Genomic DNA, 12,642 nt, shown 5'->3' with positions numbered 1-12,642 from the left:
CGCGAGGCCCCTCCCCTGCGGGCGGACCAACCGGCCCCCGGGCCGCGCGCACGTGACGCCCCTTCAGCCCTTCTGCCCCTCCGGAAACATGAGGCGGCGGTCGCCGCCTGGGAAGCCGGAGGCTGGGGGAAGGAGGGCGCCGCTTGGCAGCTCTGTCCCATCGTAGACCCAGACGCGGCGCCCGAGACCCCGGCCCTCCTCCGCACTCCGCACTCGGGATGAACTACGCGGACCCGAGTGGAGGCTGTGTCAGCGGGGCCTCGTGGGGCTCGCGCCTCCTCCTCACGACCGCGCCCCCAGGGCGCTAGCGCATCCTGGCAGCCTGAGCTCGTCGACTGCTACCCCCAACCGCAAATCACTGACCACCAGTCCCGCCCACTTCCAACTCCCCACCCCGCAGGACGACCTTCGCCGTGGGGCTAACCCATCCACCCCCCAGTACGGGGTTCCCCGGCCCCTATCTTGCTTCCATCCCCCTTTCCCAGTGAAGAAGTTGATTCTGTCTCCCAAACTCAGGCTGCCTACCAAGCCGGAAGCAGAAAGGGTGGGTCTTGTAGGTTCCCCTGGGCCCCTGTGCTCTGAAGGCTCTTCCTCACTGCACGTCTGGGTGGAGACTGCTCCAGAGATTTGCACGTCCCTCTGCCTGTCCCACCCCTGCTCAGCTGAGGCCCTCAGGCTTGCTCTTCAAAGCCCAGCTCGAACCTCTCCACTCTCTCCGGGGAGACGTGCCTGACCCCAGGGCTGAAGGGGGTCCCTACTGGGGCTCGCTCGGTGGGTGCCCCCTTACCCTTAGGTGGGGACATCATTTCAGGGGTCTGGCCCCATCCTGGACCAGATGCTGCTGGACGACAGAGCCCCCAGCCCTGTGACCCAGACCTGAGAGTGGGGTAATAAGATCCCCAGGGCCCCCTGCCCCGCCCTCTGTGCCTTGCGCCATGAATCAGCAGCTCAGCAGCTCCGGCCTGGCCAGAGCAGCTTTACAGCTGGGGTGCGCGGTGATCTGATCGGGGTGCTCAGGAATTGCAGGCTTGTCAGTGGGGGCAGCCTGCTGTCACTGGAGCCACAACCGCCCATCCCCGTGCCCTTCATGCCCTGGGCCGCCTGTGGCACTCCACCTGCCTCCTCCAGGAAGCCCCCAGCTGGCCCCCTTACTCCCTGTGATGGGATCCAGAGGTCCAGAAAGGTCGTGCATCAGGCCAGACTCCCAGATGCGTCATGTCCCAGTTGTGCTCCCATCCGCCACCACCCCCCCACAGGACTTGGCCCAGCCAGGTCTCCAGGGGTTCTCCAAGACCTGAGGGCCAGCACCCACACCGACCAGGCCTCTGCAGGCCCAGCTCCCAGATGATCCCCACCCCCACCCCCAGGGCCTAGGGCAAAGGCATAGCAGGTCCCCATCCTGGGGACGCCCTGCTTTCCCAGCCTGAGCTGCAGTGAGCGGCAGGGGCTGCAGCTCAGTGTGTGTCCCGAGGCGAAGCAGCCCTCTTTCCCCTTAACCAGGAGGGAAAGGAAAGCTGCCTCCCTGACCCTGGGGAAGGGCAGGCCTTTGCTCCCAGAGACCTCAGCACCCCCGACCCGCGTCCTCGCTGACCACTGAGTGAAGGGGCAGGTCTGGGTCTGGGCCAGATCCCGCCCAATGAAACTCTGAGGGCAGCGGGTTGACTGCTGGTGGCCATCATGCCCTGTCCACCTCAGACCCCATTGGCCCTCAGGGAGCAGGGAGGGTGAAGGTGGCTGCTCTGACCAGGGACCAGCGGAATATGGCCGCCCTCTCCAGGCAGTGGGGGCAGCGCGGGAGCAGAACCTAGAGCTGGAGACACGAGCCGGGTGAGAGGGGAACTTTATTGCGAAACCCTGGGGCAGGCACTTAGCATTCAGACCTCCCTGGTCCTGCGAGGTGAGAGGTCACCACCTGACAGACGCCCCTTGACGGAGGACCCACACCTCCCACACGCCTGGAGCAGGTCCCTGTCCCAGAGGTCGCTAGGTCAACTCCACTCCGGAAGGCGGGAAGAGGACAAGGGCTGACCCACAGACTTGAGTGCCCCAGCGCCCGGCTGCAGGGCCAGAGGGTGGGCAGAGGTAGAGTGGGCAGAGGTTTCTTCATCAGCTCTGGACCAAGGTCCAGGATCCGGGTCCACATCGGCATGTGTGTCCTCGAGGCTGGAGGCCCCCGTGCCCGCCAGCCCCCCAGCTGGCACAGTGCCCTCATGCCTCAGAACCCTGCTGCAGCCCTCACACCCGATCAAAAGCAGGGGCTTTCGCTCACATGGCTGCCCACGGCCACCCGAGCCCCTTGCATGCTGCCCAGCAGGATCTCAGCAATGCCCCCTCCCACCCACACCAGGAACTGAGGGGAGGGGAGGCAACAGTAGAGCCACCCCAACTTGGGCGTCCTGCTGGCCATGGCCACTGGCCCTCAGGTGCCCTCAGGTTCACACACGTCTGCATCTACTCAGACATGTGAATTCCAGGAGCACATATGTGCCACACAGCATAGGTGAACACACGGCTCCAGGCAGCTGTCCCCACTCTGCCACAGCCATGGAAGATCCTCTGAGTCTCAGCACTTTCCAGGGTAGCCCCCCACTTCCAGGCTGAGCAGCTCTGACCATCGGGACCCCTTCCTTTGTCTCCAGGAGGCTCCGGCCCCAAGGCACTGCCCCCCACAGACAGCCCTCTGCGACCCAGGAGATCTGGAAACAGACACCCCCCCCCAGGGGGGAGCTCTTATGGCACCCAGGTCCCCCATAGCGAGGTCCCAAAGGAGACCCAGGTTGCTGGGAGGGGGTAGGAGGACCAAGGAAGTCCAGCATGCTCTATCCAGACTCCTACACCCGTGGCTCACACACGTGCAGGCTTCCCACAAGGCGCGGCGTGTAGACAAGGGTCCCAGGCCAGGGGTGGGCGCTGCTGGCCGCAGTGGTGTTGGGAGGTGCCCCTCGTGGGAGTCTGGCGGGCCGAGGCGGGAGGGCAGGCGGGCTCAGGCCCCTCCTCGGGTCCGAGTGCGGCTGGCGAGCCGCATTCCCCTCACTGCTTAACGTCCAGGCTGCCAGGCGGCTGCGGTGGCTCTGGGGGCTTGAAGCTGAGGACTTCCTGGTAGGTGAGCTCTGCGAGGGGAGGAGGAGGGGTGAGCTCAGGCCTTCAGCAGCCCAGGCCCACCACCCTCCGAGAGCAGCCTCGGCCCATGGGCCCCTTCCCGGGCCTGCCCCGTGCTGCCCCCAAGCCTCTGCTGGACACGCCCAACCCCAGCTCTACCTGACCCCCTAGAGTGGGGCTGGGGGGCCGTGTCGTGGCCTCGCTCAGACCACTCTCAAGAGAAACTGGAGCACTTCCTGCAGAAAACAGGCAGCGCTCAGCCTCTGGGGGACGCAGCCCTCAGGCCCACCCTTCCACTCCTCCACCGTGCGCTCCTTGGCCTCAACGCTTTCGTCGTAGGGCTCGGCCTCGGGCTCATCCTCGGGGTCGTGGTACTGGCTGAAGTAGGCATGGGCCAGGGCCTCGGCTGCACTGACCCTCTGGTCACTGTCCAGCACCAGCATCCGTCCCAGGAGGTCCACAGCTGCAGAGGGGCGGGGTGCAGGGCTGGTCATCTCCACAGCCAGGGCTAGACGTGGAGCCCAGCCCGGACCCAGGGCCCATCCTCACCCAGGGGGTTGGCTCCATGGAAGATGCTCCTGAGGTCCTTCTGGGGCATGTGGGGCAGGGACTGGATGTAGGTCCGGGCCTAGGAGCACAGGGGAAGGGCCTGAGGGGCTGCTCGACGCCTGCCTAAGCCAGGCAGAGGCCTGCCGGGAGAAGCCCCCACACTCAGTCTCTCCAGCAGGCCTGGGCGAGGGCATACGCGGACCAGAGACCTCCCCGCTTTGCATCTGGTGGCTACAGCACCTTGCCTGGCCCTACGTGCCTGCAGGTCCCGGGCCTGGTGCCTCTCCACTGTCCACGGCCAGGACATTGCAGGTGCCGAGGTTTTACCCTCAGTGTCCCTCACGCCTGGAATGTCTCCCCGGTTCACCTGTTTCCCCCTGAAGGGGTCGGCGCCTGCCTTGGGGTCTATTCCACTGTGACCCATGCTCCCCCCGTGGTGCCCCATCTATCCCCACAGCGCCCCTTCCTCCAGAGTGCGGGCGGGGGAGTGGCTGGTCAGCGGAGGGGGCTGGTGGCCGATGACTCACGTGTTCCGACGATATCTTTGCCAGAACCTCAGGGCTGGGTGTGCCCACCACCTCCATGATGCGCTTCAGCTGGTCGATGTCTGCCTGGCTCAGGAAGTGCCCAACGGCCAAGCACGGACTCCCCCCGGGACCCCAAACCCCAGACCTTGGGTCACTGCCCAGAACATGCTCTCCTGCCGCTGGGGACAGCAGTGAGCCCAAGGTGGCACGGTGTGGGGCAGAGGGGGCAAGACTGGCCAGAAAGGGCCAGAGCCCACCCCCCTCGACCCCCGCCCCACAGCAGGAGACCCTGGCTCACCCCTAACCTGCGCCAAGGATACAGTCGTTTCCTGGGAAAAGGGCCTTTCCCTGGAGCAGCTCGGCCATGATGCAGCCCACAGACCAGATGTCCACTGTGGGAGGAGGCGTCTCCATCAGTCTGCCCACCCCAAGTCCCTCCTCAGAGAGCTGGGGGCTGGCTGCACTGCACCAGCCCAGCGGCCCCGCACTCACGCTCAGGCCCAAAGCCAGCAGCCCCTCCTCTCTAGACACAACCCTGGGCAGGGGGAAGCGTCAGCCCAGGACCCACCGTGCTCTGCCTTTCTGAAGGTCTGTTTGTGAACGCAGGTCCCCCACCTGGCCTGTCCCCCAGGGTCCTTGGCCTCTGGGTCCCAGCCCCACCCCCTCCCCAGGCCCACCGGCCCCAAGGGGCTGCCCCACACGGGCTGACGTCACCTGTCTGGTTGTAGTGCATCCAGTTCAGCATGATCTCAGGGGCCCGGTACCAGCGCGTGGCCACGTAGCCAGTCATCTCCTCGTCCGCCTGGCGCGCGAGCCCGAAGTCCAGGATCTAGAGGCACCGCCAGGCGTGTCAGCGCCTCCGGGTCTCTGCCTCCCGGCCGGCCGACCCGCCAGCCCCTCCCCCAGCGGCTCACCCGCAGCTCGCAGTCCTCGTTCACAGCCAAGTTGCTGGGCTTCAGGTCCTGCAGGGCGGGCGCGGCGTGAGCGCAGGCAAAGCCGCCGCCGCCGCCGCCGCAGGAGCCCCACGCCCCCCGTCGCGCGCGGCACCTACCCGGTGGATGATCCCCGCCGAGTGGATGTACTGCGAGGGGGAGACGGCGGGGGCGTCAGGTTCTGCCCCCTGCGCCCCCGCCCGCCCCCCGCTTCCGCGCCCACCTTCAGCCCGCGCAGCAGCTGGTACACGAGGAACTGAACGTGCTCGTCGCTCAGCGCCTGGCACTTGACGATGTTGTTCAGGTCGGCGCCCATCAGCGTGGTCACCAGGTACCTGGGTAGCGGCAGGGATGAGCACAGAGTCCCCACCCCAACCCCGCGCCCTCCCCGCCACGGCCGCTCACACTTCGCTGAAGTCCTCGAGGGAGGTGGCCGGCGTGAACACGTCCAGCAGCCCGATGACCTGGGTGCAGAGGGCAGTCAGGGCTCGGCGGCCCGCGGGCGCCCCCCTCCCCCGGCCCGGCCGCCCCCAGCTCACGTTCTCGTGCTTCAGGTGCTTGAGCAGCCGCAGCTCGCGGTACGTCCTCCGCGCATGGATGAGCGACTGGAAGGGGCGCGACAGCTTCTTCACCGCCACCCTCTGGCGCAGCCGCGTGTCGTAGGCTGAGCTGCAAGGCGGCCTGTGAGGCCCAGCCTCGGTCGCGAGGTCCCCACAGGCCAGAAGGCCTCCGGCACCAGGAGGCGGTCTGAACACTCCCTCCAAGCCTCTCCCCTCCCTCCTGGAGTCCTGCACCTTCCTCCAGAGTCAGTTCACCCTCCACCCCACCCTCTGACCCCCAGCCTTCCCAGCCCACCTGGGAGCCCAGGGCAGGACCTGGATTTCTCCTGTCTCCTGGCCCCAGTGACTCTTGCCCCCAGCTCAGGGTGGAAATAACAGGCCAGGGAAACAGCCAGTGGCAGACAGCAGGCAGCACCCCCAGCTCCCCCATAGGCCAGGGGGTCTGGGGGGCCCCCTGAGGGGGTTCCAGAGTCACCTCCAAAGCCCCCAAATATCCAAAATATGGAGAAAAACCTGACCAAAGGGGTTTATTGCATCGTTATCTTTCACAGTGAGAAACTGGACAGCAGGAAATACCTAGCAGAGGGTGGTGCCTGGACCCACAGAATATTTCCCCTCGTGCAACCCCACTCCCCTGAGGTCTAGACCCTCAAGCCCCACACCCAGCTACTCTTCACAGGAGATGCCACACTCACGGGCATCATCCTCAAACACAAGTGGCCTGGTCGTCCAGTGGCCCCACTGCCCCTCGGGAAGGGATGCCTTCGCCCAGTGTTCCCTCTGGCTGCTGCCCCCCCCTTCCCTCCCACTTCATCTCCAGGATCCAGCCTCCCTCCAGAGTGAGTGGAGCCTCAGCCCACCTCCCATGCCCACGCGGCCCAGGGAGCAGCTCCTGCAGGACCTGGGGTGCGCATGGGCCCAGGCAGTGGTGGAGGAAAGACCCTCCCCCATCCAAGTCACTGCTGGGGTGGGAAGTAGGGGAGTGGCTCTTCACGGGGTGCGTGTGCACGCTCGTGTGTGTGTGTGTGTGTGTGTGTGTGTGTGTGTGCGTGCGCGCGCAGCAGATCCTTTTGTGTCTGCACAGTCAACAAAGGACTGTGGGAATTGGCACCGGGTCACCAGCTTCCTCAGACATCAGAGGAGGGAGGGAGCCCATCACCGGCATGGGGGCCCTGCAGAGCTAAGTGGTGGAGGGAGACCTCCCCTGGGGAGCCTGACTGTTCCTACGAGTTCCCAGAAGGCACTTCCAGCAAGGGCCCTGTCAGATCCCCCAGGGACCACTCACACATTGGCCCACACCCTCTTCCTGCCCTTGTGGTCTTTGACATGAAGATAGAGGCCTGTGGCTGGAATGGCTGGAATGGCCTGAGGTTCCTGATGGCTGGCCAGTGGCAGAGTGAGATCTGAGGCCCAGGGGACCCCAAACGTCTGCTCCAGGCTCCAGTGCTGGGCCTCGTAAGGGGGTCTGAGAAGTCCCACTCCCAACCTTCTGCAGGATCCTGGAGCAACACCCTGCCCCCAGGGGCCCTGCCTCCCCACACCCATGACCCCCGCAGTCACCCCGCATTTCACAGGTTCTGGGTTCTGGGGGGACACCTCTCAACGTCCACACCCACAGTCGGGCTCACTGTCAACACTGCAACTGCAGCCTGGACTGTCCGCAAGCAAGCCCCTTGCCACCCAAAGCCCCCTCCGGCCTCCACCCCACCAGGTCCAGAGGCCTCCCCCGGCCCCACCCTCCCTCCTGTCTGGGCTCCAGGGCCTAACTGCAGGCTGCGTGTGAGCTCTCTTGGTTGGGGCAAAAATGGGGTGGGGTGTAGACGCCCCCTGGGGGGGATGGTAGGCGTCTCTGATCGGGCCTAAGCCCCATTCGGAGCCTGAGATCCCTTGGAAAATGGGGCAGTGGACTGGACCCACGGGGGAGCTTGAGGTCGTTCTTAGGTGAGGGGTCTTGCCCCCCAGCCCCCAATCTGGGCTCTTCCTTTTCAAACAGAGCTACCCACCCTGGGGTGGGGGTACCTGCCGGAGCCCAGGGCTGCCTGGCCCTTGACCGGGGGCACCCCCGATGCATGCTCAGACATCAAGGGCCCCGGGGGACCTGCCCGCCCTTTCGCCAGCTGTGACGCCGCAGGATTCGGGCCCGGAGGGGGACGCTCCGGGTTGGAGGGGCGGGAGGACGACCCCTCTCCCGCCGGGGAGAGGCTCGGGTAGGAAAGTTTCCCTCACGCCCCCACCCCCCATTCATTCCTCGGATCTGCGTAAGGCCCGGGGGCGGAGGCAGGGCGAGCCCCTCCCCACGCCGGGAACCCCGCACGGGCGGGGAGGGGGCGCGCGCTCAATCCCCCCGCCCTTGCCCCGTCCCGCCCCTACCAGACGGAGCCGTAGGCGCCCGAGCCCACCGGGCGCAGCCCTTGCAGCCGCTGCGGCACCTCCCACACCGTCTTGTTCAGCTCCTGCCGATAGAAGCCGGCGCGCGGGCCCGACATGTCCAGAGCGGCCGCAGCTCGGCCCGCGCCCCGCCCCGCGCCCCCCGCCCCGCGGAGCCCGAGCCGGAGGCCGGAGGCGGAGCGGAGCGGGGCGGAGCCGGGGAGGGGGTTCCCGCAGACGAACGCGCGGCTTCCTGCCCCTCCGCGGCGGCGGTCGAGCGGAAACCGGCCTTCCCGGGGCGGGGTGGGGAGGTGGGGGGAAGGGGATGCCGTGGAACGACTTACCGCCCACCTCCCGGGGTCCACGCACTTCCCCAATGTCCGCCGCGTGGGTCCTCGGCGCGGCACCGCCCGGACCAGGCCGCCACCACCTCTCAGGACTCAGCTCCCCGCACCCTCCCCTGCCGGCACAAACGCCGGCACCGCCCCGCTGTCCACCTCCCGTCCCCGCATCCCGCCATCCGCCTAGTCCGGGTCCTGCGGTTAACGCGCCTTCAAGCTGCTCTGGTCCGTGCATCCCTACTCTCCTCTCACCTGCACCGCACCTCTCCCCCCAGCGTGCTCCCACAGAAATGAAGGTAGAATCCTCTAAATCAAAGAAGCCAGGGACAAGCCGTGGGAGGTATTTTTTATCAGAATAGAAAATGCCCCCTAATAAAAGCTAGGCATTTGCTTGCATAGGGCCCGTCCGCCGCGGGCAGATGTAAGTGCCTTGGATCCTGGGTCAGCCTGCCTTCCCTCCCCCGTGGAGGCCATCCGGCCTTGGCGGTGTGCTTCGCTTCCCGGTAACCCTTCCACGGTCTGCTGTGGCGTCCTGCACGGGCTGGCTCCGGGGCTGGGCCCTGCTGCCCCTTGGGGGAAGCGTGACTGCCGGGCCAGGCCCGGAGACCAGCCCTCAGGACCAGGGACAGCGGCGGCACCAGGGGCCTTTGGGGTGTTGGGCCCATAAGAAGCTCTCCCCAGATGGGTCCTCTTTGGGGCCTGGTACCTTTCCTCCTTCTGAAACAGCTCCCTCAGCTGTCAACTCTTCGAGGAAGCCCACCCTGACTTTCCGAGGTCCTGCGGGGCTCCCCTAGTTGGAAACCACCGTCCCCCGAGATCGGTGAACTCTGCCCAGCACCGCACATTTCCTCTCTCCACCTGGAAGGTGTAGTTCGCACAGGCGGCAGAAACTGTGAAGGGGCCTGTTCCCTAGTTCAGCATCTGTCTAGAGCTCTAGGTCAGAGTGATTATTCCTACTTCCCACTTAAAGTGACAGTGGTTCGGAGAGAACATTGCCTGGGATAGAAATACCTCCTGACCCTCCACCCTGCAGAAGCAGTGGGTAGAGGTTGGGCTGCCCCCTCCCAGGAGAGGGGGAAATCAGGCTGAGGTCCCAACCTTCCACTTTTCTGAAACAAACTAAAACCTGAGTTTTTATGTGAAATCCCCTGATACTCAAATATTGATAACCAAATTAAAATAAAACATGTCAACACGGTACCAGGCAAACGGACACTTCTGCCTGGCAGATCCGGACCCTGGGGGGAGCCCAAAAGTGAGAAAGGAAGCAGGGTCCCAGTCCCAGCTGCTCCGGCCTCAGTTCCCTCTCTGGGAGCCAGCAGAGGTCGGCGGGGATGGGGTGAGGACGCCGGTGTCCCTGCCCCCAGCCGCCCCACCCGGGGCCTCCTCGGGGCCTCACGCTAGGGGCACTTTCCCGGCAGCCCGCCGGGCGAAGCAGCCGAGGTTTTGTGCGGAGTTAATGGAGCTTCAGCTAAAGCAGGGAAAGAGGAGGCGGGAGGGAGCAGCGGGCCGTGGGAACCGGCCGCGCTGCAGGGAGGGGCGGCCTTTGTCCCTCTCCCCCACGGGGGCAGGGGTGTCTGTCGACCCGGAATCCCAGCTGCGAGTGGTCAGCGCTGACCAGAGGGGAGCGGCCTCACTGCCCTGCTCAGCGGTCACACACCGCACTGAGACCCTCCCTCAGCGTTCAGCAAACCTGCCCTGGGCACAGGGGCGCCCGCAGTGTGCCCCGCTGCCCCGGCAGATCAGTCTCGGCCAAGTTGCCCTCTGGAGGGGAGGGGGCTGTGATACTGCGGGGGAATGACCAGGGAGGATTCCCCGTGGTGGTGGGGTGGCAGGGGGAGCACAGTCAGAGCCCCCAGAGGTGACGGCAGTGATGCTGGGCCAGCTTCCAGACGGTCCTGCCTCTCAGGACTTAGCCTGACTTGAAGACCAGAATGGAGAGTGGCGGCCATGGGTGCAGGGCCGTGGCAGGCTGGGCAGCGAGCACCGACAGGATTTCAGATTTTTATTCGCACTGTGCTGTGTTTTCACAGCGTTATCCCGGCCGGCAGGTGGAGGACTGAGCCTGGAGGGAGGGTGGTGTGGATGGAGGGCAGCCAGGAGTGGCAGGCCTTGCCAGTGGGGGTGCAGATGGGGCACGGATGGGGCGGCACGGAATAGCCTCCTGTGAGCCCTGGGTCCCCGGAACCCCCCCGGCTCCTTCCACTCTCTACTGCGATTCACAGCTACCCCTGAGTACCGAGATGCCCCCACCATCCGTGTCCACTGTCCCCTCTCCACAGGTCCAGGCCATCCCCTCTTCAGCCCCACACTGGTCTCCTGGCTGCACTTCTCCCTGAGGTCAGAACGAGCTTCCTAAAATGCTATCTGGCCCTGGCACAGGGGCCCCGTGATTTAGGTGAGGTCTCCTGCTCTTAACAAGCAAGCAGGGTGTGGTCCTGGGCTGTTTTCTGCAATTTGGAAGGAAAGGTCATCGAGGTCGCTGGTCACCTCCATCCCTGCATCTCCCCACTCCCACTGCATTGGGAGGAAAGTGGGAAGTGGAAAGTGAAGAAGGCTGGGTCACCCCTTGGTCTGCCAGCCTCCTGCCCACCCCCGTGCACCCAACATCCATGCCCAGTTTCTTCACTGGCCCCATGAAAGCATGGCCCCTGGATCCCTTCACACTCCTGTCCTCCGAGGGGGAAGGGAACCCCACCTGTTAGACCCGCAGCAGAAGGTGGGCTCACTGACTCTTCTCCATCTCATGCCTGGCCGAGGAGCAAGTGGCCCACAGGGGTCCAGTCTAGAAGCCAGGCCTCCAGGTTCCTGCTCCCCCTGCCCCCGCTCCCCCCAGGGTGAACACTCCCAGACCATGCCACCCCTGCTCTGGTTTAGAAGTACCTTGTTCAGATCTCCTGCCCATCTGGGTTTCTGGTCCTGACCATAGCACACTGTCATTTCAGGGTCCCTGGGGTGGGGGACGTCAGCTGTTTGCCTAGTACCCCTTCCACGTGGGAGGGGTGTTCCACGTGGCTCAAAACGGGCTGTCCCTGTACAGAAGTGGCTTATGATCGAGGCCGAGCCCATTGAGACTTCTCAGCCACAATGGTGTGCCCCAAGTGGAGGAGACACAGGCTGGGGTGCCCTGCCACCAGCGTCCCAGGTGTCTGAGAATAAAGGAGCACGTGTTGGGGAGAAGTTCAGATAGATGGAACCCAAAGACATGTGAGCACCTGGATCCAGCCATATCTGAAGCTGGACCCGTTCGCTTGCCTTTACGGAGCCACTAAATCCCTTTTCTGCTAGGGTTGGTATTCTTGGAACACAAGGGCTCCCTCAAGGAAGGCCCTCTCTGCCGCCGTTACTGCTGTGTCCCTAGTGCCCAGGACCACGCGTGTTGAGTGAACGAGTGAGGGGCCCAACGCGCTGGTGCTGCGTGTGCACGCGCACGCGCACGCCCGTGTGGTCACGGTACGTGTGCCTGACTGGCCACAGAGGAGCGCATCTCACGGCTCCTGCCCTGTGTGCAACACAGGGGTTGGGAGCAGTCTGCCTGCCCACATGGCCTGCCTCTGGGAGAAGCCCCTCCTTCCTACAACAAAGGTGCCATTTGCTCTCAGGTGCCTGGGACCCCAGGAGGAGCTGACCCTAATGGCCCCACAGCCTCGAGCAGGGGGACACAGGGCCTCCCTCCAGGAACCACCGTGTCCAGTGGGGTCTGCACCCAGTAGGGCCTTACTAAATGTGAGCTGGGTGGACCACACCTGTGAGGCACCGCACCTCAGGAAGGAGAAAACAGGTCCCCGAGAGCTCGCGCCACGCCCACCCCTGCCACCAGGTGGCGCCCAAGCGGGCCCAATCCCGCACCGTGGGGGGCGGGGCCGCCGCCCTGTGCCCTTGGAACCCCCACCTGCTTCAGGATCACTTTCAGTGCTGGGGTGCACCAGGATGTGCCTCTGGGACAGGTTCGCACCCCAGCGCTCACCTCCCAGCCCTGACCACCATCCTGTCCTGCTGGGGCAGCAGGAAGGCGTGGACTCGGCCGAGCTGGTGGCCGTGGACAGGCTGCCTCAGCACACCCAGCAGGCCTGGCCCAGGGGAGCCAGGGACTGTGGGGTGGGTGTGCGAGGCCACACGGGCCCACCTTCAGGTGAGCTTCTGGGGCCAGGAGTGCACAGGAAGGGAGGCCGTGGGCAGGACAGGCCCGGTACCAAAACGGGGCAGGTGTGTAGGGACGGCGGGTCGGCAGCCCCGGGAAGAACCCAGCCAACCAGCAGAGTGAAAA

At 65.3% G+C, this 12,642-nt stretch overlaps 1 protein-coding gene across 2 annotated transcripts; it reads right to left on the bottom strand.

The window, feature by feature from the left end:
• Positions 1–1,829: 1,829 nt before the first annotated feature.
• Positions 1,830–8,243, bottom strand: MAPK11 (mitogen-activated protein kinase 11). Of its 2 annotated transcripts, XM_079937110.1 has the most exons (12): positions 8,038–8,243; positions 5,647–5,776; positions 5,513–5,571; positions 5,331–5,442; positions 5,227–5,256; positions 5,090–5,137; positions 4,890–5,004; positions 4,496–4,567; positions 4,176–4,255; positions 3,649–3,727; positions 3,389–3,562; positions 1,830–3,110 (listed from the first exon to the last, which is right to left on the bottom strand). In XM_079937110.1, the coding sequence occupies exons 1-12, from the start codon at positions 8,151–8,153 to the stop codon at positions 3,031–3,033; spliced, it is 1,095 nt and encodes a 364-aa protein (XP_079793236.1). In that variant the 5' UTR covers positions 8,154–8,243; the 3' UTR covers positions 1,830–3,030. The 2 variants fall into 2 exon arrangements, with proteins under 2 accessions (XP_079793236.1, XP_079793235.1); XM_079937109.1 differs by having other exon boundaries at positions 1,830–3,562.
• Between the last annotated feature and the right edge of the window lie 4,399 nt (positions 8,244–12,642).

The sequence above is a fragment of the Stenella coeruleoalba genome, assembly GCF_951394435.1.
Source record: "Stenella coeruleoalba genome assembly, chromosome: 11".
NCBI classification, from domain to species: Eukaryota; Metazoa; Chordata; class Mammalia; order Artiodactyla; family Delphinidae; genus Stenella; species Stenella coeruleoalba.
Note: the sequence above shows the minus strand (reverse complement) of the source record. Positions and strands in the feature narration are given on the sequence as shown.

Excerpts from the sequence above, each read along its gene's own strand:
- MAPK11 (XM_079937109.1), bottom strand. The coding sequence starts at position 8,153 with ATGTCGGGCCCGCGCGCCGGCTTCTATCGGCAGGAGCTGAACAAGACG. Across the intron at positions 5,777-8,037 it reads GGCGCCTACGGCTCCGTCTG|CTCAGCCTACGACACGCGGC; the intron begins GTAGGGGCGGGA and ends GCCGCCTTGCAG. Across the intron at positions 5,005-5,089 it reads ACGAGGACTGCGAGCTGCGG|ATCCTGGACTTCGGGCTCGC; the intron begins GTGAGCCGCTGG and ends CGGTGCCTCTAG.